General features: G+C 51.5%; 1 protein-coding gene across 3 annotated transcripts in view; it reads right to left on the bottom strand.

Moving 5' to 3' along the window:
* Positions 1-213: 213 nt before the first annotated feature.
* TNKS1BP1 (tankyrase 1 binding protein 1) overlaps positions 214-27,373 on the bottom strand; it is a 35,116-nt gene continuing 7,956 nt past the window's right edge. For all 3 annotated transcript variants that reach the window (XM_049891977.1, XM_049891978.1, XM_049891976.1), the window contains exons 5-12: positions 21,585-22,967; positions 17,484-19,633; positions 9,718-10,078; positions 9,313-9,463; positions 8,814-8,950; positions 2,459-2,616; positions 1,193-1,265; positions 214-690 (exon numbers count right to left, since the gene is read on the bottom strand). In XM_049891977.1, coding sequence (XP_049747934.1) covers positions 1,205-1,265; positions 2,459-2,616; positions 8,814-8,950; positions 9,313-9,463; positions 9,718-10,078; positions 17,484-19,633; positions 21,585-22,967 — 4,401 coding nt within the window. In that variant the 3' untranslated portion in view covers positions 214-690; positions 1,193-1,204. The remainder of the gene's footprint in view (positions 691-1,192; positions 1,266-2,458; positions 2,617-8,813; positions 8,951-9,312; positions 9,464-9,717; positions 10,079-17,483; positions 19,634-21,584; positions 22,968-27,373) is intronic.

Consider the following 27,373-nt stretch of genomic DNA (forward strand, 5'->3'; position numbering starts at 1 on the left):
CTCAACTGTGCCATGATGAGGAACAGACCTTTTGTGTGAAGCTGCTGAGATCTGGAGGTGCTCTGAATAAGCAATTAGACTATTGTAACCAATGGGCCACTCATCAGGGAAACAGCCCAGAGAGTGAAGCAGCAGAGGCACATCAATGCCAGAGTCAACTCCAGGGCCAGTACTAGGACTTCCCAACTTGAGCCTTGCACAGAGGGACAGGAGCCATGACCACACGCCACAGCCTGGGCAGCACCAATTCCCAAAAAACTTTATTGTTTCAAGTGGCAAAACGTCATTGGTCTCTGTGGGTACCTGGCAGGACAGCAGGGCAGCAGGGGAGCCGGGGAGGGGCTGGGGCAGGCTCCGCCCATTACAAAAATCAAAGGCTTTTATAAAAAATGCTATAAATTGGTATCAAAAGAAAACCCAAGGGAGGCTGGAGGAGGAAGCAGTGAGGGAGGAGGGGAGAGCAAGGGAGGGCCCAAAACCTTCAACCACTAATGACTGAACCTGGGAGGGGTAGGCAGGTAGGGGAAGAGATGGGAGCGGGGTACAAAGTGCATAAATGTGCCTCCCCAGACGCTCCTCAGAGGTGGAGAGAGACAGAGGCTGCAGCCTGGGCATGGGGGGCTCCAGCCCTCTCCTCGCCTGGGGACCCCACAGGAACAGCACTGCCTGAGACTGCCAGATAGGAGGGACCTGCAATGGAGGGAGGAACAGTGGTCAGAGGAGGGGGCCACAGTGGGTAGAGATGAGGCTTCCGTTTCCTCCTTGCCCCAATACCACCCTGGCTCCCCCCTATCACCAGGAAGATCCCTGTTGATTATCCTCAAGACTGACCTCCACACCAGGGCCTGGTGAGTCCCCTGGGGATTTGAGACCAGAAGGGCCATCTGACCACACTCAGGCCATCCACAGTGCATGGGGGACTGCCCCTGAGTGTAGCGAGGGAGGCTGGAATGGAAGCCCTCTTCCTCTTCCATGCCAGGCCAGACAGCACCCTGCCCTGGGACCACCCCTGGGAGCTGAGGGACCCACCAGCTCTCTGGAGCCTCAATTCACTTGCTTATTTTCAGCCTCTCTTCAGCCTGGAAGAGGGGAGGGTATATGACCTCCTGAGGCCTCCAGGGCCAGTCCTACCCAGCCCTGGACACCACTCCCCTAGCCTCAAGCAGGACCTTAGCCCAGAACGGGACCTCACCTCAGTGACTTCTCAGATCTTCTTCTTCTTCAGCTTTAGGGCTTGCAGCCAGTTGGGTGACGATCCTTCTGACCTAGAAGACAGAGGGCAAAGGGCAGAAGGCAAATTTTAGGGAAGCTGAACAAACTGAGGAAGCATTGTTGGGACAGACACCTGCCCTCCAATCCAAAGAGGCAGCCTGGGGTCTGGCTGAAGAGACTCTGTCACCAACTAAATACAGTTAAACTTGGGCATGTCAACCTCCTCTCTGAGCCTCAGTTTCCTCTGTAAATTGGGGTGCACTAAGTAATGGATGGAAACCCTGGTGGTGTAGTGGTTAAGTGCTACGGCTGCTAACCAAAGAGTCAGCAGTTCAAATCCGCCAGGCGCTCCTTGGAAACTCTATGGGGCAGTTCTACTCTGTCCTATAGAGTCGCTATGAGTCGGAATCGACTCGACGGCACCGGGTTTTTGTTTTCTTAAGTAATGGGCAAAGTGGGTAAATTCCACCTTTGTGCCAACTGTGCAGGAAGGATCAACATGAACCCAATCCCCAAAATGTGGGGATGGATCCAGTCCTCACCCTCCCACTTCTCCATCCTCGATGCCAGCCACCCACACAGCACTCCCTTCTCTTACCCTCGCCACCTGAAGCTGGCACATAGCTCACATGTTACACAGATGCCACCTTTCAGACCAGTTGCCCATGCAGCATTTTCTCTGACCCTAGCCACCCAGAGCTGGGTCAGAGCTCACAAGTTAGAAGGACGCTTTCTTCCAGACTGCCAAACAGGCAGATGCCAGTCCCTGCTGGTTTTCACTGCCCCTGTGGGTTCGCTGACATTGCCTCACAGAATTCAAGGATAGTACACCATACTTATGGCTACAGATTCATTACAACCAAAAAGGATACAAATGAAGAGACACACAGGGTGAGGTCTGGGAGGGGCCCTAACACAAACTTTCCATGTCCCAATAAGTGATGTGCTACCCTCTCTTGTACATGGTCACCAGCCAGGAAGCTAATCTGCATCTCAGGGTTCAGGCTCTTATCGGCCTCCCCACATGGCCATGATAGATTACATGATGCCTCCTAAGGTTTAGTCACCATCGGGCTCCCAGGTGGTCCCTCTTGGTCTGGTCAGCCCTCACTCATTAGTCTCAGGTGTTGGTCCAGTTCAAAAGAACCAAGAACAAAGGCAAAATTGCTTTCTGCAGGTGATTCCACATCTTGCATGGGGTTTCCCTTTTCAGGTTAATACAGTAAGGTCAGTTGATGTCACTTACCCTGAGGATTTCTCTGGCTTGGGAGGTAACGTGAGGGGCTTCCCCAGGCCGGGGACCTTGCAGGACTTGGAGCGCTGGACCGCGGACTCCTTCTGGGTCGATTTGCTCTCTGCTGGCTCCCCCTCCTCAGCTGAGCGGTTCCGGGAACGCAGCTTAGCCTGTGAGGCACGACCAGATTCACAGAGACATGAGTGGAGACAGGCAAGGGCATCTGCAGGAGGCTAGGCTTTCTCCCAAGAGCATGCAGCCCCCCAGAATCAGGCACATACCCCTCTGCAGTCCCTTTACCCTGATGGACACGGAATTGCTTTAAGACGAGGTCTGCACCTGGCTCAGCCGAGCTTATCCTAACAGCTGAGCCATGCTTTGTACACAGCAGGTCTTCAGAAAGACATTGCTGAACTGAATTCCTACAAACTGGGCTGGATGAACCCAGTGGTGACTTCCTATCCATGTGCCTTTGCTCATTCTGTTCCCTCTGCCTGGAATGCCACCCCATTCCCCATTAAAAACAACAAAAAAAGTTGCCATTGAATCCATTCCAACTCATACCAAACCCATGTGTGTCAGAATAGAACTGTGGTCCATAGGGTCTTTTTTATAGATACATTTTTCGTTATTTATATTATGCTGTAATAAAAAGTTAAAGCTATAAAGCTATCATCCTTGAACTAATCTTGTCAGATAACCGACACTTAAAATCCTGCTACAAGGAAATTGAAACCGTATTTCCTCCAAATTTCTCAGATAACAACCTGCCATCCATAAGTGGGAAGACAGAAAGCATTTTGGGCATTTAAATTTTATGTGCCTCTTATAGGATCGTTATGAGTCAGAATCAACTTGATGGCAATGCATTTGGCTTTTTATTTTTCTTTAGTTTATCCTGTTTGCTGTTGTTGTTGTGTGCTGTCGAGATGACTCCGACCCCTAAAAACTAGCAACCATATATGAAAAAGTAGAACTACCCCTTAGGGTTTCCTAGGCTGTAAATTTTTTTTTTCCCTAAACTTTATTTATTTTGTTGTTGTCGTTGAGAATATACACAGCAAAATATACACCAATTCAACAGTTTATGTACAATTTAGTAACACTGATTACATTCTTTGAGCTGTGCAAGCATTCACATCTTCCTTTTCTGAGTTTTTACTCCTTCATTAACATAAACTCCCTGCCCCTTAAGGTTCCTATCTGATCTTTCGAGTTGCTATTGTCAACTTGATCCCATACAGATAGTTCTTAAATGAGCAAAATGCTTAAGGCAGACCTTTTTATTAGTTAAGTTAAACTATTGTTTGGTTTTAAGATGACTGCAGGGGTTATTTCTGGGTTAAGGTTTAAAGATTACCTCAGGGCAACAGTTTCAGGGGTTCATCCACCCTCCGTGGCTCTAGAAAGTCTAGAGGCCATGAAAATTTGAAATTCTGTTCTATATTTTCCTTCTCCCCCTCCCCGTGTTGATAAGGACTCTTCTATGGAATCTTTAATCAAAATGTTCAGAGTAATGGCAGCTGGGCACCATCTAGCTCTTCTGGTCTCACGGCAAAGGAGGTACTTGTTCATGCAGCCAATTAGCCACACATTCCATATCCTTCTCCTATTCCTGACTCTCCTTCCTCTGTTGCTCCAGGTGAATAGAGAACAATTGTTGTGCCTCAGACATCCACCTGCAAGCTTTTAAGAACCTAGGCAATCTGCAGTGAACTAGGAGGTAGAACAGATGCCCTAAAGACAATTAACTGGGATGTCCCATGAACCCAGAACTTCTAAACCAAGTAACCAAATCCCATGAGGTGCTTGGTTGAACATAAGCAGCCTCAGCTGCTACTTTTTTTTTCTTTTTTCGGTTGTTGTAAATATCCATCACACAACTTTTGCCAATTTAACTTTTTACAGGTGTACAAATTATTGACAGCCCTACCCTTAGTCAATGAGATTTTTCCATCACCGGTAATGCCCCTTTTTCTCCTCCCTCCTGCTCCTGGTAACCACTAATAAACTTTGGTCTCCATATATCTGCCTTTTTATATAAGTGAGGTCATACAATATTTGTTCTTTTGTGATTGGTTTATTTCACTCAGCACAATGTCTTCAAGCTCCATCCATACTGTAACATGTATCAAGACTTCATTTCTCCTACTGGCTAAGCAGTATTCCATTGTATGTATGTACCGCATTTAGTTTATCCATTTATCTGTTGATGGGCATTTAGATCATTTCCACTTTTTAGCTATTGTGAATAGTGCTGCAGTGAACATTGGTGTACAAGTCTGAGTCTCTGCTTTCAAGTTTTTTGGGTACACACCTAAGGGTGGAATTGCTGGATCATTGGGAAACCCTGGTGGCGTAGCGGTTGAGAGCTACGGCTGCGAACCAAAAGGTCGGCAGTTCAAATCCACTAGGTGCTCTTTGGAAACTGTACGGGGCAGTTCTGCTCTGTCCTATAGGGTCGCTTTGAGTCGCAATCGACTCGACAGCAACAAGGTTCCTTTTTTTTATGGTAGTTCTATTTTTAGTTTTTTAAAGACCCCCACACACTGTTTTCCGTAAGAGCTGTACCATTTTACATTCCCACCAGCAAGGGATAAAGGTTCCAATTTCCCTATATCCTCACTAACATTTGTTGTTCTCTGGATTTTTTTTATTTTAGCCATCCTAAACCAAAAACAAACAAACAAACCTGCTGCCATTGAGTCAATACTGACTCAGTAACCCTGTAGGACAGAGAACTACTCATAGAGTTTCCAAGGAGCGCCTGGTGGATTTGAACTGCCGACCTTTTGGTTGGCAGCTGTAGCTCTTAATCACTATGCCACCAGGGTTTCCAAATCCTAGTGGGAGTGAAATGGTATCTCATGGTGGTTTTGATTTGCATCTCTCTGATGGCTAACATTGAGCATCTTTTCATGTATTTGGTGGCCAACTGAATGTCCTCTTTGGTGAAATGTCTATTCAAGTCCTTCGCCCATTTTATGATGGGGTTATTGTCTTTTTGTTTAGTTGTCAAAGTTTTATATATATATTGGTTATTAGATTCTTATCAGATGTATGATTTCTAAAGATATTCTCCCAGTCGGTAGCTTCTCTTTTCACTCTTTTGTTAAGGTCTTTTGATGACCAAAAGTTTATTATTTTTATGAAGCCCCATTTATTTGTCTATTGTGGTTTGTGTTTTTGTTATTACATTAGACAATCCATTGTTGAAAGCTAGGTCTGACAGCATTGCCCCTGCTTGTTCTTCTACGAAGTTTATGGTTTTAGTTTGCACATTCGTGTGTGGTATGACCCATGAATCCTGTTTCATTTCTCTGCATGTGGAAATCCAATTTTCCCAGCGCCATTTATTGAAGAGACTCTTCTTTCCCCATTGAGTGGGACTTAGCACCCTTCTCAAAAGTCAGTTGATCATAGATGTGTGGGCTTATTTCTGGACTGTCAATTCTATTCCATTGGTCTATGTGTCTATTTTTATACCAGTACCAAGCTGTTTCGATTACTGCAGATTTACAAAAAGAAAACATTGCTGTCAAGTCGATTTCACCTCATAGCAACCCTATAGGACAGAGCAAAACTGTCCCACACGGTTCCCAAGGAGCGGCTGATGGATTCAAACTGCTGACCACCTGGTTAGCAGCCGTACCTCTTAACCACTACGCCACCAGTCCTCCTACTTTATTCTTCTCTTTCAACGTTGTTTTAGCTATTCAGGGCCTCTTTCAATTCCATATGAAGTTGAGGATTGGTTTTTCTATTTCTGTAAAGAAGGCTGTTAGAATTTTGATCAGGATTGCATTGAATCTATAGATCACTTTGGGGAGTATTGACATCTTAACAATGTTAAGTTTTCTAATCCATGAACCTGAAACATCTTTCCATTTATTTCCATTTATTTAAGTCTTCTTTAATCTCTTTCAGCAGTGTTTTACATTTTTCATTGTATAAGTACTTCACATCCCTGGTTAGATTTATTCCTAGGTATTTTATTCTCTTGGATGCTACTGTAAAGGGAACTGTTTCTCTAATTTCCCTTTCAGATATCTCACTGCTGGTGTATAGAAACAAAATTTTTGTTACCCTTGTACCCTGAAACTTTGCTAAATTCCTCTCTTAGTTCTAGAAGTTTTCTCATGGTCTCTTTGGGACTTTCTACATATAGGATCATATCATCCATGGATAATTTCACTTTTTCTTTTCCAATCCGGGTACCTTTTATTTCTTTTTCTTGTCTTATTGTTCTGGCTAGAACTTCTAATACAATATTGAACAGAAGTGGGGTGAGAGTGGTCACCCTTGTCTTGTTCCCAATTTCAAGGGGAAAGCTCTCAGTCTTTCTCCATGAAGTATAATGTTGGCTATTGGCTTTTCATATACGCTCTGAATCATATCGAGGAATTTCCCTTTTGATCCAATCTTCTTTAGAGTTTTCATCAGGAAAGGGTTGGATTTTATCAAATGCTTTTTCTGCATCCACAGAGATGATCATGTGGTACTGTTTTAATTACATGGTGTATTATGTTGACTGATTTTCTAATGTTGAACCATCTTTGCATTCATGGAATAAATCCCAGGTGGCCATGGTGTATGACTCTTTTAATACACTGTTGGATTCTGTTCACTAGTATTTTGTTGAGGATTTTTGCATCTATATTCATAAGAGGAAAACCCTGGTGGCGTAGTGGTTAAGTGCTATAGATGCTAACCAAAAGGTCGGCAGTTCAAATCCACCAGGTACTCCTTGGAAACTCTGTGGGGCAGTTCTACTCTGTCCTATAGGGTCGCTATGAGTCGGAATCAACTCGACAGCAACGGGTTTGGTTTGGTTTTGGTTTATTCATAAAAGATATTGGCCTGTACTTCCTTTTCTTCTGGTGTCTTTGTCTGGTTTTAGTATCCAGGTTATGTTTGCTACATAGAACGAATTAGGGAGTATTCCTTCCTTCTCTATCTTTTGAAAGAGTTTAAACATTATTGTTGTCAATTCTTCTCTGAATGCTTGGTAGGATTCCCCAGTGAAGTCACCTGGTCTAGGACTTTTTGGGGTGGCGGTGTTTGATCACTGATTCGATCTCTTCACTTGTCATGGGTCTGTTGAGACTTTCTATTTCCTCTTGAGTCAGTTTGGGTAGGTTGTGTGCTTCTAAGAATTCGTCCATTTCATCTAGGTTATCCAGTTTGTTGCCATACAGTTGTTCATAATATTTTGTCATAATTGTCTTTATTTCTATTGGGTCAGTTGTAACGTCCCCTCTTTCATTTTTTTCTTTGGTTATTTCCTTCTTAGTCTAGCTACAGGTCTGTCCATTTTACTGATCTTTTCAAAGAATAACTTCTCGTTTTATTGATGCTCTCTATTGTTTTTCTGTTTTCAATTTTATTTATTTATGCTCTGATCTTTGTTATTTCCTTTCTTCTGGTAGGTTTAGACTTAGTTTGCTCTTCTCTTTCTAGTTCCTGGAGTTGTTGAGTTAGGCTGTTAATTTGAGATCGTCTGTCTTTTTTTATGTAGGCATTTATTGTTATAAGTTTGAGTACTGCCTTCGCTGCATCTCATAAGCTTTGGTATGTTGTGCTTTCACTTTAATTTGGCCATAAGAAATTTGTGCTTTCTATTTTGATCTCTTCCTTCACCCACTGGTAGTTTAATAGTGTGTTTTTTAATTTCCATGTTTGTGTATTTTCAGGCTTTTTTTCTGTTATTGATTTCTAGCTTCACTCCGTTGTGGTCAGAGAAAATACTTTGTATGATTTCAATCTTTTTAAATTTATCAAGACTTGCTCTGTGCCCTAAAATGTGGTCTGTCCTAGAGAATGATCCATGGACACTAGAGTAGAATGCATATTGTGCTGATTTGGGGTGAAGTCCATAGAGTTTTTAATGGCTGATTTTTCAGAAGTAGGTTGCCAGGCCTTTCTTCCGAAGCACCCCTTCAGTCAGCAGCATTTAACCTTTTGTACAAACTCCTACACAAGCCTCAAAGCCAAGACCAAATGCATAATGAGGCCTTCTCCGTGTACCCTCCCATGCCCCACCACCCCACTGTTAGGAAATAACCTCTCTCTCTAAACAATCTGTACCTCTCCAGCAACAACTAAACTCCCTTCACCGCAGTTAGTTATGTGCTCAGCTTGTGACCCCTATACCCTGGGAGGTTCAGGGAACAAGAGCATGCACACAGCACAGGGCTCAGGGCACAATGGAATCTTCAGAGGGCCCTCATTGGAGAGCCAAGTGAGAAGGGGAAAGGGGCAAGAAAGACTGGAGAATGCATAGATTGGACAGAGAGAAGGAAGGCTGGATGCAAGGTAACCAGGTGGCCAGGCAACTGGATGTGTTTGCCACATGATCAGGGGGTACCTTCAGGGCAGATGGGCTCAGGCCAGGAAAGAGGTTGACTTTCAGCCCCTTGGTGCCCAAGGACATCCGTGTCCGGCGGTTCTGAGGCTCCTCCACCACCTCCTCGTCGGATGACGGCACCCGGGAAGCCCGTGGCTCTGCAAGGGCCCAGGGAGGGGGCTCAGCACAGGCAGCACAAAGCAGACCCCACAGACCTCCCCCGCCCTGCACAACCTGGGCCTAGTGCCCCTCAACACTGACACCAAAAATAACCAAACCAGTTGCTGTCGAGCTGGTTCCAATTCATGGCAACCCCGTGTCTTGCAGAGTAGAACTGCTCCACAGAGTCTTCATGTCTGTGACCTTTCAGAAGTAGATCGCCAGGCCTTTCTTCCGAAGGGCATCTGGGTGGGTTCAAACCACCAACCTTTCGGTCAGTAGCCAAGCATTTAACTTGTTTGCACCACCCGGGGACCACCTCAACATCGACGCAGACATCACCGAATGACACATGCCCTACCTGTGGAGTCCTGGAACAGGCGTGCATCCGAGTCCCCTGCATCCGACAGACCCAGGGTGCCGCCGGGCCGGATGGCTGGGGCCCGGTGCCCACGCTTACGCCCCAGGTTGGCACGGCTCCGATACATGGCACTGTCAAGGATCTCGGTGTCCTGCTCAAGACAACAGCACCGCCACTGCCACTGCTGTCCCCTGGTCCCACCCAGTACCACAGGAGCCCCTAACAGCAGTTGGCCATGAGCCAGCTGATCCCTCTTGATGTCTGGAGCTTCCTATTGACACAACACACCCACAACCCGCTCTCTGCCTCCCCCCTCATAGCTGAGGGGCAGCTCCAGGAACCACGTTGTAGGTCTATCACCTCACCCCCCACAAGCGCCCACCCACAGCCCTGCACTCCACTGACCTCAATGAAAGAGAAGTCCTGACTCAGGGAGCTGGGGGGCAGGCACTGGGGGGGCCGCCGAGGAGTCTGTAAAGGTCCCTGCTCGCCCTGCTCAGCCCCCGGAGGGCCCCAACCGCCGTCCACCTCCTCTGTCCGACTGGCTTCACCATCAGGCTGGGGCCTCCAAGAGGGCAGAGGGTCCCTGCCATGGTCCAGAGGCTCCCCTTGGATAGCTATGGCTTCTCCCTCCTGTGACAGGCGCCTGAGGGCCGAGGCCGCAGACTCTCTGTGGGCCGGTGTCTTGGAGCTGTGGACAGCCAGCATCTCCTCCAGCAGGCCCTGGGAGCCAGAGGGCGGAGAACGGGCAGGACACCTGCCAGGACTGCAAAGCCACAGACAAGGAACAAGATCAGTCACAAGCCTTTCTCTCTCCCCCAAGCCCACTTCTATGGACCTGAGTCCCCCACCTATAAACTCTCCTGTTTCTCCTTGTGACACTTTTCCCAGACTCCTTCAGGAAGGGCACAGTCAGAGCCCTGAGTAACACAGCAGTCAGGGGAACCAACCCGGTGGGTTCAAATCCCAGGTCCACCAAGAGACTATGGGTGAGTCCCTTCACCTCTCACCACCTCAGTTTCCTGTAACTTTAGAGTTGCTGCAGAGATGAAATGAGAATCTAAAGTATTTGCACAGTGCCTGGCACTAAGCACGTGCCCTACAAATAACAGCTACTAGTATTGCTGGAGTCCCTGGATGATACGAACAGTTAATGCACTCAGCTGTTAACAAAGTTTGGAGATTTGAGTCCATCCAGGGTGCCTCAGAAGAAAGGCCTGGTGATCGACTTCTCAAAAATCAGCCACTGAAAATCCTACGTAGCACAGTTTTACTCTGACACACGTGGGGTCACCATGAGTCAGAGTCAACTCGACGGCCACTGCTTATGCTTATATTATTATTACCACTACTGATGTTGCTCGTGTTTCCTCCCAGGGGACCTGTTCCGGCAATCACTTTCCTTGGGGTGAGTCAGGTACTGGCCCACCTGGCTCTTCAACCCCGTTTCCTCTTTCAGCCCACTTGTCACATCTCCCTGCACCCCAGTCTCAGAACTACCAGTGAGTTCCAGAGCACATCAGGCCCTTGTACACTAATGAGTCTTTGAACAAGCTGCTCCCTCGTCCCCCAAGCTCCCCACCTTCCCTTAACTTCCTCACCCTTCAGTTCAGCCCCTCTTCTGAAGCTGTCTGTTCCCCTCCCCCGCCTCCACCGGCCGCTCCTCCTCAGCTCTGCAAGCCCCGCGTGCCAACCTGTGCCAGCCCCGCGTGCCAACCTGCGCCAGCCCCCGCCCCGGAGTCCTGCTCTCCTTTGTGCACATGTTGCCCCACTGCTGCCTGTGAGCTTCTCAAGGACAAAGATGGGCCTCTGCCTGTGTGCCTCCAGGGCCCAGCCAGGAACAGGACTAAGTAAATGTCTGCTGAGTGAACGACAGGCTGGGTCACCTTGGGCCCCAACACACACTGCACACACAGCACGCCTTGTACAATGCGTGCGCGCTGTCCACCTGTGACTCCTTAAAATATACACACACAGACGTATGCACACACTCACAGCACATCTCATACAGTGTGTGTGCATTGTCCACCTGTGACTCCTTAAAATACACACATGTACGTGCATGCACACTCACAGTACACCTCAGTGTGTACGCTGTCTGCCTATGACTCCTTAAAATACACACCCATACACACATATACACTCACAGCACACCCCATACAATGTGTGCACTGTCCACCTGTGACTTTAAAATACCCACACCCTCACATGCATACACACTCACCACACCTCATACAGTGTGTGTGTGCTGTCTGCCTGTGACTCCTTAAAATACACAACACACACTCACAGAATACCTCAAAGTGTGTGTGCGTTGTTCACCTGTGACTCCTCAAAATACACACACAGCATACCTCATACAGTTTGTGCACTGTCTACCTGTGACTCCTTAAAATACGTGCACACACACATGCACACACACAGCACACCTCATAGTGTGTGTGCTGTCTACCTGTGACTTCTTAAAATGCACACACACGCACTCACAGCACTCCTCATAGTGTGTACACTGTCACCCCCTGCAATACACACATGAGCTGCCCAGCTGTCACTCCCTACAATATATACGTGTGCACAGACACTCTGCCCACACTCACAGCACACCCCATACAGAGAATGTGTTGTCCACCTGTGGCTCCTTAAAATACACACACATGCACACGCACACACACAGCTCATCTCAAAGTGTGTGCACTGTCCACCTGGCACTCCTTAAAATACACACTCGTGCACATGCATGCACACACTCACAGCACACCTCAGAGTGTGTGCACTGTCACTCCCTAAAATACACACACTGTATACACTCACGGTGTTCCCCATACAGGGAGTGTGTGTGCTGTCCAGCTGTCACTCCCTACAATATACACACACGTGCACATACACACACTGCACTCATACAGGGAGCACATGTTCTGTCCGGTTGTCACTCCCTACAATATGCACACACACACACACTCTTTCACTGCACACCTCATACAGGGAATGTGTGTGCGTCTGGCTGTCACTCCCTACAATATGCACACACACACACTGCACTCCTCATACAGGGAGTGTGTGTGCTGTCTGGCTGTCACTCCCTACAATATATACATACATGCACACATACTCAGTGCACACCTCACAGGGAGTGAGCATGCTGTCACTCCCTACAATATACACACACGTGTACATACACACACTCACTGCACACCTCATACAGGGAGCGAGCGTGCTGTCCTGCTGTCACTCCCTCTAAGCACACCTAGTACCCCCACACCTGTAAGCCCAGCACAGAGCCACACCCTGACACACTAACTAGTCCCTGTGTTGTGCAGGCACACAGTCAGGCCTGGGAAAGGCCGGTGGGGGAGTGCCCGGAAGTCAGGCTGCTGAGTTCCGAGCAGGACTGAAGGGGGCAGGTGAGTCAATACCAAGCCGGAAGAGGGGGAGGGAGGGAGAGAACACGTGTCAATCTGTCCTTCCACAAGCTGCTGAGAGATGGAAATTAAGGTGGAATGGGGAAGGGCGGAGGAGGCAGTGGCGCAGCAGAAGGACACAAGGCAGAGGAATTGGGAACAGGCCTGGACAGTGGCCAAAGCCAGCTCACCCTCACAGCCAGCTTAAAAGCAGGGAGGGCTTGGGAGGGAAGGGGTGGCCATGGCACCCCACCCAGCCAAGAGGCCCTGCCCAGAGCCTCTCCCTGGCGTGGGGCAGAAGGAAGGCTGAGGGCAGGCACCCATCCACCCATCAGTTGGATGGAAAGATTCACTCCCCAGATTTGGCACCAGGCCACACAGGCAGAAGTCAGGGGAGGAACCTGGGTGGGTGATCGGGGTGGGGCAGGCCCCAGGGAATGCAGGGTGCATATTCCTGCCTATCTAAACCCCACTTTCCCATCACCTCATCTCAGGGAGCTTTCCCATCTCTTCAACGCCCAGGATGCCTACAGCCTGAGCCCCGCCCCAGCAGAGAAGCAGGAGAGCAGAGTGGTCAGGAACCTGGGTGTTGAGTTCGGCCACTCTGGTCCAGATCAGGGTTCCATCACTTACTACACCTGTGGCTTTGGCAAAGTTATGGACCCACTCTAAGCCTCAGTTTCTTCATCTGTACAATGAGAAAAATAAAAGTACCTATACTTTGGGGTACAAACAGTTAATGCGCTCAGCTGCTAACCAGAAGGTTGGAGTCTACCCAGAGGCCCCTCAGAAGAAAGGCCTGGCAAGGTACTTCCGGAAAACCAGCCACTGACAACCCTACACAGCACAGTTCCACCCTGACACACACGCGGCTACCACGAGAAGGAGTCAACAGCAACTGGTTTTACTCTGCTGCGTTTGTTGACAGAAATATGTGCCCAGCGCACAGTTAGCGCTTGATGAATATGACAAACGATTAGGACAATCGTCATCATCCTCGACATGGATTCCTGGCCTGAAAGGATGCCTCGTCTTATTACCCTCTAATCCCCTCATGCTGTCTAGACTCTGAGCAGCCTGAGGACCCCGCTCCAGGTGCAAACACCCTGATGGCATGGAGCAGATCGGCCAAAAATTACCTTTCCAGTGTGCAAGGCTGCCAGGCCTGAAATATGGGAGGGTTCAGGGCTGGAGCTGGAAGGATGTGACCCCGGAGAGACAGGGGACACCCTGAGAGAGAGCCACAAGGCTGGGGCCCAAGGGAACATGATGGAGCCCACAATCACAACCCTGGGGCTCAGTTTCCCCCTCTACAAATGAGGGAGCTGGACTCAGGGATCATTGAGGTTCTTGTCAGATTCTACAAAGACCCCAAAATGGCTCAGAGGCTCCTGCATCCCTCAGGAGAGGGCCAGGAGGTGACCAGGAGGCCAGAGAGAGGACAGGATGGTAAGCCAGCTCCAGGGGAACCCAGGAGTGCTGCTCCACAGGATGAAGTGGCCCCACACACAGATGAGGGGGGCCTGCGTTCTCTCCACATCCCACCCCCATGCTAGTCTCGTCATGGCTGTGCCAGACAGCAGTCTAGTCAATGACCGCAACAGGGGTACCTTTGTCCAACAAAGGGACAGTGACAGAAATGCCCCCAAGGGCCTCACTTTAGGGACACCTCACATCCAAACTTGCAAAACAGACACAAATACAGGGAACTAACATGTTCTCAGTAACTACCACCTGCCAGGCAGGTTTCTATCATTTAAAATATATTAAGTCTCAGTCCTCACAAAAACCCTATGAAGTAGGGATGTCTTCTGATTACTCCCAACTCAAGGGCACTGGGGAGTAATTTGTTCAAGGTCACAGAGCTGGTGACAGACTCGGGCATCCAAATGTGAAAGCCAGGCTACTCCGAGCTATCCTCAAGGACATCTCATTACAAAAAGAACCTCCAAACATTTCCTTCAAAGAGAAATTTTCCATAGTATACAGTTTCCCTAAGTCATGCTCAGAGCCCTGGGGGCACAGTGGTTAAGAACTCGGCTGCTAACCAAAAGGTCAGCAGTTGGAATCCACCAGCTGCTCCCTGGAAACCCTAGGGGGCACTTCTACTCTGTCCAATAGAGTCGCTATGAGTCGGAAACGACTGGACAGCACCAGGTTTAAGTCATGCTCAGAACACTAGCTCCCTGGATATTGGTCAAATTAAGTTTGGGAAACACTGGGTAGAGAAAAGAAAACAGGTTTCTTTATTACTATACTTATCATCTTTAACGGGCTCACACATGTTCATATACATGCCAAAGTCTCCTTTATGGCCACAGAGTACACAACACTTTCCAAACTTAGTCGCAGACCAGTATTCTTCAGAACACATTTTGGGAAAGGCTGCCCTAAAGCATACAACTTAAACCAGCCCTCCAGAGAAACTGTTCTCTTTCTGCTCTGGGGGCGGCACATTTGCCATGGCACAAAATCAGGCTCACCTGGATGGTCACACAAATCCAAAACCAAACCCATTGCCATCGGGTCGATTCTGACTCATAGTGACCCTATAGGACAGAGTAGAACTGCCCCACTGGGTTTCCAAGGAGTGGCTGGTGGATTCAAACTGCCGACTTTTGGTTAGCAGCCAAGCTCTTAACCACTGTGCCACCAGGGCACCGCAGCTGAGCCCTAAACTCAGCTCACATCCACACTGGCCAGATTATCTTAACGGAGGCAGAAAAAACTGGTGGTTTCCAAGTGTGATGGCAATCAACGCTGAGTGCACAGGGCTCCCAGTGTCACGCCCCTCCGCTCCTCTTCCTGGGACCCAGTCCAGTCGCCTCCAACTCATGGTGCCCCACATGTGTCAGGGTGAACTGTGCCCCATAGGCTTTTCAATAGCTGATTTTTCAGATTACGAGGACTTTCTTCCAAGGTGCCTCTAGGTAGACTCCAGCCTCCAATCTTTCAGAACGCATCAAAAGTTTGCACCACCCAGGGACCCGGTCACAATCCTACCCCACCCTAATCCCACCCCACCCACAGCCTCTAGGCATTTTAAACAAAGGAAAAGATCTTATCGCTTCTCCTTTGAATTGTTTGCTGTAGGGCAGTTCTCTCAATCAGAGGGGAAAGGTGGAGGGCTGTGGATCCCTCTCCAGGTAGTCTAAATTGCTTCAGAGCAGGGGCCACACCTGAAAGCATTTCACATCAGTAAGTTTGAGAGCTGTATTGCTGACTCTGTGGCCTTAAGCGGGTCATGCCACCTCTCCACCTGCGAACTGGAGCAGAGAACAACCCCTTTCCTGCTTCACAGGGCAGCTGTGAAGATGAAGGAGGTAAGGCGTGAAACTGAGCACCAGAGAGCAGAGTTCTTTGAGTCCTGGGCAGAGAAATCGGGAGCAACCACAGGGACCCTACACGCTCCTCTGAACAGAAATTTTAAAGCCAGAACTCTGAGCTCCCTGAGCCTAAACCTTAGAAACCAAGGCTCAGAGAGGTTCAGCAGCTCGTCCACTGAGCACTAGTCCTGGGTACTCACCCCTGCCCTGCAGCCTTTGGTCTCCTGGCTTTGCCCCCACACTCCTCCGTCTCCCCAACAGCTGGCTCCCCAGAAAGCTCCCTGCTCAACTCCCCTGGGCATCCTCCTTGCCAATCTGCCTCAAAGCCTGTTCTGCCCACCTTCCCTTCTCCCTCCTTCTCCTCAACCCCAAATGCCTCTCCCGAGCCACTCCGACACCCCGATGATTCTAGAACCTTCCTGCTCCCACTACCACCAGCCCGTCCCACTTAGAACACAGACCCCAGCCAACACCTCCCTTCCTTTCTTCCCCACAGACCCCACGAGAAGCTCTCCTAGTCAGTAAAGGGAACAAAACCAAAACTCAGTGGACGGAAATGCTAATGAAATAGATGCAATGCCTTTTTAGCACCCTTTCCAGGTGCGAAATCACCTCGGTTGGTTTTAGAACATAAAAATCCATGAGACAGACCGTGACTGGTTCACAAAACTACAGTTTGTTCCTTTTGAAAGTTCTCTGTCTTTCAGCAACTTTGTACATGGAGGTCAAGGTCATGGGGCCAAGAGCCAGGTCGAACGCCCTTCAGGGCGCTCTGAAATCACTGCTCTTTTGTGCCTCGTGACAGAGCAGGCAAGAAGCCCCAAGTTCCTAACCAACGTCCATCCCTACCCCGACCCGTAGTGTTGTTAGTTGCAATCGTGTCAATTCCAACTCATGGCAACCCCGCCTGTGTAGAGTAGAACTCCACAGAGTGCAAGGTTGTGACCTTTCAGAAGCAGATCGCCAGGCCTTGTCTTTCAAGACACCTCTGGGTGGTTTCAAATCGCCAACCTTTTGATTAGTAAGTCAAGCACTTAACTGTTTGCACCACTCAGGGACTCCTCAACCTGAGTTCTCTTTTCTATACACATCAAAGCATCCACGTTCCCTGTCCCAGGAGCACCTGTGACTTCCAGGGTGAGAGGAACGCAAAACAGCTGCTGTGCACAAGAGAGGAACCCACCAGAAACCATCCAAGATGGAACATGAACCATTTTCCCCTGCCCGGTCTCAACTCCAAATCACAAAGAGCCTAAAGCACGGGTGGCAAAAGAGTAACACCTCAAACATGACATTCATCAAAAAAAGGAATTCATTTGTACATATCACATTTCTATTTTAAAAAATTAAAAATCCACAGTCCAAAATGTCTCAATTTTCCACACCCTGGAAGTCCTTGGGAAAAGCTATCACACCTTCCCTCCCACACCGGGATGGGCTCCCTTACCTGGCTCTGAAGCTGGGGACATCTCCCATCTCCATCCCGGGGTCTTCAGGATGGGTATCTGAGGAAGGTGAGTAGCCTTCCTCATCCGGGGTCTCTGGTCCACTTGTCTCGCCGACTCCCAGTTCCCTGGCCTCTGACAGGTCTGTGGCCTCCAGGTCTGGGGATAAGCCCCCACTGTTCCCAAGATCTAGTTCTGGGCACTGGCCGACCTCGCCCACCCCATGCTCCCTGGCTTCACTCGGGCCCCCCGAGAGCTCCATGTTCCGCAGCCCCAAGTCCTGGGCCCAGTCCATCTGCCCCACTCCACATCCTCGTGGCTCAGGGGACCCTCCTGACTCCAGGTCACAGGACACCTCCAAATTCCTCAGGCCCAGATTGTTGCCCCAGTCCATCTGGCCCACCCCAAGCTCCCGGGGCTCTCTGGGGCTGCAGCCTACCCCCGGGGCCATGTTTCGCAGCCCAAGGTCAGGTGTCCAGTCTGCCTGTCCCACTCCACGCTCCCTTGACTTAAGGAACTCTCCGGCCTCCACACCTGACCAGTCGGTCTGCCCCACACCACTCTCCCTGGCCTGACTGTGGCCTCCTACCTCCCCCACCACTGCCGAATCTCTGTTCCTCACCCCAATATCAGAAGTCCAGTCCTCCTCCCCAACTTTGATTCCCCTGGGCTCCTCGGACCCCCCAGTCTCCAAACGGCTAGCCAGGTCCATGTCCCTCAAGCCCAGGTTGTCTGACCAGCCCATCTGTCCCACAGCGTTCTCCCTGGCCTCATTCAAGCCCCTGGCATCCAAACAGCTGGACACTTCTAGGTTCCTGAGGCCTAGCTGGTCAGTCCAGTCCACAGACCTGGCAGTGGTCTTCTCGGGAGGCACGAAGTGGCCACCTCCCATTTTGTCAGAAGGGCTCAGGCCAGCACCGCTAGCTCTGTCATTGCCAATGATACCAAACTGGTGGCTCCTCTCGGTGCCCTCGATGCAGAAATCGTCACTCCAGTCTGGCCGGCCCAGGCTGAATGCCGCCTCTGGCTGGGAGTCGACCCTGAGGCTGAACTCGGTAGCCCAGCCTCGCTTCCCCGTCTCCTTATCCTCCAGGTCAGCATCACCAGGGCTCTGGCCCCCTGCCTGCTGTCTGCCCTGCAGCCCTTCGACCTCTTGGGTGGCACCACTCCCTTGTTCTCTCTGCCCAGGTACCCCATCCTGCGGCTGGGGGGTGCTAGGGCTGAACAGGCCCCCTGGCTCTCTCTCTTCTGGCTGGCTTACATCCCTGCTGGCCTCACCAAGACTGTCTCCACCACTCGGAACCTTCTTCTCAAATTCCTCATCCTGCTGCTGGGCTTCCTCAGGGCTGAACCCAGCACTCAAGGCTCTTGTGCTGAAGCCTCTGTCCTGGGAGCCGAGGAGGGTAGAGCTGCTGCCACCGCTGTAGTCACTCATCCAGGCCCTCTGCCCGAAGCCCTGGCCCTGCTGCTGCTCGGTACCCCGGCCGCCAAAGGCACCCAGTGCAGAATCTCTCTTCTCAAACTCCCGGTCGTGCTCATCTCCATCCTGGCTGCTGTAACTGCCAAGCGGCTCCTTCTTTCCCAGCTCCTGGCCCTGCTTGTCTGCAACCTGGCTGGTGTACACACCCAGGGAATCTCTCTTCCCAAATTCCCAGTCCCGAAGACTTGCATCCCGACTGGTGTAAGCACCCAGCGAATCTCTCTTCCCAAATTCCTGGTCCTGGAGTTCTGCATCCCGGCTGGAGTAAGTGCCCCGGGAGTCCCTCCTTCTGAACTCCCAGTCCTGTGCAGTGGCCTCCGGGCTCTGAGGAGTGCCAAGTGGGTTTGGCTTTCCGAATATCCAGTCCTGGGCGGCAAGCCTTGCTGCAGCAGACGCCTCCCTCCGTTCTCCACTGCCAGCCTCCATCTCCTCCTGGCCTATGCCACACCTGCTGGCCCACTCCCTGCTGCTCCCTTTCCCTGCTCCTTGCCCATACTTGCTGGTCCAGCTGCTCTCTCCAAGGCCCGGGTCTCCTCTAGGGCTCATGCCCCCAAGGCCATAGTCCTGGGAAGTGTCTTGGGACCAGCCGGAAGGGCTGAAACTGCTGGGCTGTGGGTCTGCTGCAATCCCAAATTCACTCTGCAGATCCTTCTGGGCCCAGCCCAGGAGTCCCTGGGAATCAGAAAAAAATTGAGACAAAGAAACAATGCATAGAGTCAACCCAGAATGACAGAGCTGCCTAGTGCCCGAGAGCCCCACTTTGCAGCAGAAAGTCTGGGTTTACAACCCAGCTGTGTAACCTTGAGCAAATCACTTAACCACTCTGGGCCTCAGAGTCTTCATCTTCAAACGGGATAATTCCTACTGCATTGGGCTAGTGCAAGACGATTAACTGGGGTCACTAGAGCCAAGAACTTAGCACAGCACCTGGCACACAGTGGCAATCAATAGATGGCCCCATGGTCATGTTTGGGCAACACCTGGCCAAAAGCCAGGAGAAAGCTTGCCAGGAAGAAGTGTTGTCACGTGGGAGTAGGTTGGGGGGGGAGCTTTCAATTAGAAGAGATCAGAACTCAAAGTCTCTGCAAAATCCTTTCCAAGACAAGATTCCAACACAGCCCTAACTTTCTAGCCCCCTTTAAGTTCCCAGGCCCTTCCTCCCTAAGGGGAATGCCACCCCCCTACTTAGCCTGCCCCAGAAGACCTCTTACTTCCTCCCAGGAGGAGGCAGAGCCTCTGGGACAGGGAGAAGACCCAGCCAGGTCTCCTGGCACTCCCACCCCATTCTCCCCAACTCACCCTCACAGGCAGGAGCGTCCTGGGCTCATGGCCCTGAGCCCTGCGGAGCCGGCCTGCCTCATCCCGCAGCGCCGCATTGGCCAGCAGCCGCTCCAGGACAGACATGCTGCCCTCCCCGTCCCCTCGCCAGGCCATGGCCCTCGCCCGCCCCCCTCCCCCACCCTGCCTGCCCAGGGCTGCTGGGTGCGGCGGCACCGGGGCAGGGCTGGGCTTCTTCCCTCGCCCAGACCTGTCCGACGGCTCTGGCTGCCCGCTCGCTCGCCCTGGCCCGCTCCCTCCGGAGCAGCTGCGGCTCAGGCAGCCCCGCCCAGAAGCCAGTTGAGTCACCCACACCCCCACTGCGGGAGGCAGCTCAGCCTTAACCCCTTCCTGCTCCTCTTCCTCCTCCCTGCCTCCCTCAGAGCCTCCTCCCCTCCCCCCACCCCCCACCCCCACCCCTACCCCCACCCACCAGCTCCTCCTTCCCTCCAGCTCCGCCCCCACCAGCCCAGGTCAGTCTAGAAAAATAAATTTCAAAAGCCACCTGGACCCTAGCCCTTAAACTCAGAGGCAGCGAGGTAGGAGAAAAGGCACTGGACTGGCCCAGCCCCAACTTGCTGGGTAACCTTGCACAACCACTACCCCTCTGGGCCTCAGCTCCCATCTCCAGGACAGGTCATCCGCTAAACAGTAATAACTTCTTAAAAGCCAACACCTACTCAGCGCTCAAGACAAGCCAGGCACTACTCTTAGCATACTTTACACGTATTATAATTCATTTAGCCCTCACAGTCACCCTATGAGATAGATATCAACAGTTATCCCCATTTTACAGGTACAGAAACTGAGGCACAGGACAGAAAAGTAACATGTTCAGGATCACAACTGGTGAAACAGCAGAGCCCAGGATTTTAACCTGGGCAGTCTGAGTCCAGAGCTCATGTTCTAAATCACTGTGCTCTTTTACGTTTTACAGTATGACTCATAAGTGTGGATTGAACACAGACTACATACTAAGCATGGCATCAGCAGCTTTCCACATCTCATTTTACAACCTCAGTACAACTCTAAGAGGCAGATGCTATTATTACCAAAGGACTCTGAGGCTTAGAGGTTAAGGCACAGTCCCAAGAGCACACAGCTATATGAATTTGCACTAAACCCTGACCACCATGCTGCTGCCCAGGTGCCCTCTGCTCAGTCAGCACTGCCAGACCATACAGTATGAGGTATGGGCCCACAGCTGCCTTGCTCACACCTGTATCCCAAGCTCCTGACCCATACAACTGATGTGGAAAGAATGAAGCCCACCCAAGCCCTGGCCTCCTTCCAGCCCTGCCCTCACCTCAGAGCAGGTGCCAGGCGTCTGTATGTCCTTCTGCTCGGGTTCAGCTCCCCGCCTCACACTGCCAGCACTGGGTGGCGGCGAAGCCAGGAGGTCATCTAGCCAGCGGGAACTGCTTCCAGGGCCCACCGGCTCCGGGGAGGCCCTGTAGGGGTCTTGCACCTCTGTCCTGGGCTGGGTGGTCTCAGCCTGGGCCAGGGTCACTGCCTCCTCCTCCTCCTCAGAAGGCAATGCCTGCCTGGGATGAGGGGTGTCGGCAAAGAGGATGCAGGGCTGGTCAGGTGGTGCTGGCTGCTGCTGCTCCCGGACGGGCTCCAGGATGGGCAGGGCTGCCTCCCTCGTGGCTGGAGGGAGATGGGATTCCTGTCCGGCCAGGAGCCCCCGCTCCTCATCCCTCTCCTCAGCCTGCAGCAAGGTAGCTGACCGAGGTGGGCTCCCCGCTGTAGGCAGGGGCTCAAGGGCAACAGCTGGGGACTGGGGGTCACTCTCTCCGTGCCCCTTTTGGGTTGGGGAGATTCCAGGATCATCCCCCTGCAGCCAGGAACCTGGCCTTTCCAGCCCCTCTGGGGCTGCCCACACCCCTCGCCCCTGCTCAGACACTCCTTCCTCCTCACTGGATACAACAGAGTCACCAGCCTCAGCAGCAGCCTCGGCGGCCTCAGGGGCTTCCGTAATGGGGGAGGGGGGCGGGGAGTCCAGCCGACATAAGCCCAGGCCTGAGGGCCTTGTGGGGAAGGTCCACTCAAATGACTGTGACAGGCTCCAGTTGGACTCTGTGTCACTCCCAAAGGACCGATCCAGGGCTGACTGGCTCCCCTGGGTTTGGGGCAGGGCAGCCAGCGAGCCCCCCAGCTTCTCCTGGTCCTGGCTGGGCGACTGCAGTACACCTTCGGAGAACCGGCGCTGAGCTAGGCTGGTGGGGCAGAGGTCTGGGTGACCCTCAGCTGCCACCTGCCCCTCAGATGGAAACATCTGTGTAAGGTCCAGGAACTCACCCTCCTCAATCAGAGGTCGGGGTGAGGTAGCCTGGGGCTGCCCCGGGCTATGGCGCCCCAAGACCTTCTCCAGAGGAGGGCTGCCAGGCCTTGGGGCCTCTGGGACTCCCTCAGCAGCAAGCTCTGGGTCACAGGGTTGGTGGGAGCCCTCATCCAGCAAGACTGGACTTGTGGATGCTGGAGTCACCAGGGGGCAGGGAGAAGCCCCGGGTGCTGCAGGACTCTGAGCTTCTGGCAGCTGAGAGGGGCGGGCTGGGCTCGCATCAGGTGAGTGAAGACGGGGAGACCCAGGCACAGGGTCTGAGACATCAATGGTGAGGCCAAGGCTGGCGCAGCCTCCATTCTCTGAGGACGGGCCTAGACTCGAGGGGACCCAGGGCTTGGAAATCTGCAAGAAAAAGGTCAAGACCCATCACTCACCTCTCAACTGGGTCGCAGAGGCCCTCTCCAGCTCCAGAGAGACCCCAGGTCAGCTGCCTCCTCACATTCTGACCCCAGAGACCAGGAAGAGGAAACCACAGCTCGGAGAGAAGTCTCTAGGCACCCAGCCTTTCGGGACACTGGAAGAAGAGAGGCTCCGAGGGCTGACTGGAGCAAGGGGTTCTTACACTTCTCAAGGTCACCAGTAACCAGCTGCCATGGAGTCGATTGCAAGTCATGGCAACCCCATGTGTGACACAGCAGAACTGTGCTCCACTGGGTTTTCAATGGCTGATTTTTCAGAAGTAGGTCACCAGGCCTTCTTCTGAGGCACCTCTGGGTGCATTTGAGCTGCCAACCTTTTGGTTAGCAGCCTCGTGCTTAACCATTTGCAGCGCCCAGAGACTCCTGTCAGGGCGACAGACCCCTCTTTGGGCCCTCTTACCAGAACATACACATACCTCTTTTCACACAGTATCGTTCACACCATTTCAGACAGTTCAAGACCCCAGCCCCTGTACCCCAAAGCTCATCCATAGGTCTAAGAGTCCATGGCTCATGGGTCAAAAACACTCGCTTTAGGAGAAAGGAAAATTGGAAACCTGACCATCTGGGCATGATGGGAGTTGAGAAGATGGGCTGGGCTGCCACGGAGCAGGACTCTGAGCTCAGGGCCTTTCCAGATCAGCTCCCAGGAGCAGCTACAGGGGCAGGTGGGAGTTCTCCACCCCACTCTGTGCGCTCACAGCTACCAACACTTCCTGAGGAAGCGGGAAGGTCTTGGGATGCAGAAGAAGGCCACTGGGGTGGGGGGGAGGGGCTTGGAGTCACCCCAGCACTGCCTCAGGCAAGCTATATGCCCTCCTGTATGGTGGACACTTGGTCTCCCTGGGCCTCAGCTTCCCCATCTGTAAATTGGGGTCGATGGCAACAATGCCCATCAGACAGAGTTAGGTGAGGATTAAACAGGATGTATACGCATGGCCTCCCAGTATATGACTCACCAGAAAGAGTGGATGCAGTGGAAGGATGGGGGGCGGGGAGCGGGAGAGGACACTGGGGAGCAGAAGAGGACAGAGGGGCACCTGGTATCCCATGACCACTCTACTGCAACTGTGCCCAGGCAATGAAGCAGTCTTGCTTCATTTGCCCTTTATCCTCCCCGGAGGTCACACTTCCCCTGCCGCCCTCTCCAGCGAGGCTGTGTCTTCTCCATCACCACACCATAGGCTCTGAGCAGGGGAAGGGGTCCTGCTTGTTTCTCAAGGGCCCTTCTGTTCCCTCCACCCTCTCTCTCCCTAAATACAAATTCTAGTTTTAAAGCTCATGCCCTCAACCTATCCCACCCACAGCCCCTCCAGGTAGTAGTCCCCTACAGACCCAGGTCATTCCCCCTCCTTCCTCAGAAAGTTTGGCTCCTGGCTCACTGCACTCTCCCCAAAACTGTTTTTGATGTTGTTAGCTGCTGTCGAGTTAGCCCCCGACTCACAGCGGCCCCACGCACAATGGAACGAAAAGATGTCTGTTCCTGTGCCATCCCCGTGATCAGTTGAAGATGGGACTACTGTGATCCATAGGGTTTTCACTGGCTGATTTCTGGAAGTACAGCGCCAGGCCTTTCTAGTCCATCTTAGTCTGGAAGGTCTGTTAAAACCTGCTCAGCATCATAGCAACATGTAACCTTCCACTGACAGATGGGTGGTGGCTGCACATGAAGTACATGGCGGGGGGGAGGGGGTTGAACTTGGTTCTCCAGCATGGAATCCCTAAAACGAAACCTGTTATAATTCTTAGTGATTTCAATGGCCACACAGGCGACCATTCCAACATCCTGGCTGTCTGGTCCCTGACTTCCTCTCCCCCAGTGATTCTGTGCCCACCCTCTCCCAGAATCATACCCCAGACCTTGTCCTTACTCATAACTGTACCCCTCTGAAATCTCCATTTCCAGTTCCACACTTGGCCGCCACACCTCCTATCTGTCCAGCTCACTCATTTCCCAGAGGCTCTCAGTTCTCCAGGGCCTCTGGGCAGCAGAGTCTATGAATCCCACTTCCTTGTCACTGTCCCCATCCCCCTCATCTCTCTTTTTATCGTCATTAAAGTCACTTTTTTGCACAACCCTCACTGCCCTCGTTCCCTCCTTCGTTCTGTTTAACGTGTTTCGACGCAGCTCTCCACCAACCCTACGCCAGCGCCCAAAGGCCTGGACGTGGCCGGGAGAGCAGCACACACCACGCTGCTGGGCTGACTTCAGTTCCACGGCCCTTACATGGACCCAACAGTGGCCCAGCAATACTACTACACCCCCTGCGTTCCATTCACTGCCCATTTGCCAGACGACTTTGCATCTTCTCTCCTCCAATCCCAACACCTCCTCCCCATCCCCTCTCAGATGACGCGGCCTTGCTTCCTGTGGCCTGAGAACAAGGAAGCCATCAGCAGCGAACACCCACACCCCTGCATCCCCACCCCACCCTGCCGCTCCCAGAATGCGTGCAGCGCACTCTGTCACCCCTCTGCAATCACAGACGGACAGTCCTTTCTCAGCCAAGGCCACCTCCTCCTCGCTCACTGGCATCATCGATTTTTCCCTCCCTACTGGATCAGTTCCACCAGCAAGCTGCTCTGATTCCTCCTTGTCTTGAAAAGAAACAAACAAAAATAAAACACCACCTTGGCCCCACACCTCTTCCCGGCTACCGCCTACTTTCTTGAAAGCGTTGCCTACACCCACTAGCTACAGCTCCTCTTGTCCCAGTTCTTTCTTCCACTCCAAACAGGCTTTCCTCCACCTCACCGCCTAAACTCTTGCCAAGGTCACCCATGACCTCCGTGTAGCTAAATCCAATTCTCAGCGCTCACCTTACTTGATCTGTCAGCAGCATTCGACACGCTGGTTATACCCTCCTCCTCGATACACTGTCTGCCTTTGGCCTCCAGGACTCTACCCTGGCCAGCTTTCCACCTACCTCCTCCCAGTCTCCTTCGCTGGCCTTTCTGTTCTCCCTACTGTTTTAACCCACCAGTGCTCGAGGGCTTAGCCCTTTGCTCCTCTTCACTCCTGGGTCTTCACCTACTTCCTTTGAGATCTTACCCAGTCGTAAGGTTTTAATGAGCACCCGTAATGTGGAAGGAGTCCCTGGGTGGCGCTTGGCAGCTAACTGAAAAGTTGGAGGTTCGAGTACACCCAGAGATACCTCAGAAGAAAGGCTTGATAGTCTACTTCTGAAAAATTAGCCACTGAAAACCCTAAAAAGTTCTCACAGAATCGACTTTATGGAGCCACCAAGGCTGGCTGAACCCCCGAAATTATTGTCCTGAGATAATCTTTAAACCTTAAACTTTAAACCGAAAATATCCCCCGAAGTCTTCTTTTAACCAAACAACCTGCTTGGCTTAATTAACAAGTAAAGAATGTCTGCCTTGAGCACTGTGTTCTTTTAAAATCTATCTATATGGGATCAAATTGGCAACAGCAACTCGAAAGATCAGATAGCAAATTTAGGGAGCAGTGAATTTCTGTTAATGAGGGAGGAACAATTCGGAAAAGGAAAGAGAATGGCTGCACAAGTTGAAGAATGTAAACAATGTTACCAAATCGTACAGGCAGAAATCACTGAATTTGTGTATGTTCTGGTGTGTATATTCTAAACAACAATAGCAAAATAATTTTTTTTTTTTTAAATCAGGCAATATTTAAAAAAAAAAACCTTTGGAGCACAGTTCTATTCTTACACACGTGGGCTCACCAAGAGTCGGAATCAACTCAACAACAACTGGTGCTTGTACTGAGGCGACCGGGAGATGATGAAGACATTGGTCAGTCTTGCCAAGTTTTCCTCTCCAGCTTGCTCATCATCCTCTGAACGCCAGGCCTGCGCTTCCAACTGCCCACTCGACATGTCCATTTAGAGGTCCAAAAGGGACCCCAAACTCAACAAGTCCAAAAGCAAGCTCCTCATATCTCCCCGATCCTCCCCGTGCCAAGAATTCCCGCTTTCAGTAAACTGCAACTTCATCCTTCCAGTACTCAGACCCAAAGTTCTGGGGTCATCCTTGATCCCGCATTTTCTCTCCCCCACAACAACCTATCTGCAGCAGACCCTGTCCACTCCACCTTCAAATGACAGCCAGAAGTGACCATTTCTCACCACCTTCATCACAGGCTACCTCCAGAGGCTAAGCTGGAGTCCCACCTGGACTATTCCAGCTGCCTCCTACCTGGTTCCTGCTGCTGCTCTCACCTCCCTGCAGCTAGCAGGCAAGGAGACGCTGTAAAACTAAGTCAGCTAGTGTCTCTCCCCTCCTCCAACCCCTCCGGTGCCTTCTTCCTTTCACTCAAGCCAAAGTCCTTACAACAGCCCCCAAGGC

Source organism: Elephas maximus, chromosome 7 (assembly GCF_024166365.1).
Source record: "Elephas maximus indicus isolate mEleMax1 chromosome 7, mEleMax1 primary haplotype, whole genome shotgun sequence".
NCBI classification, from domain to species: domain Eukaryota; kingdom Metazoa; phylum Chordata; class Mammalia; order Proboscidea; family Elephantidae; genus Elephas; species Elephas maximus.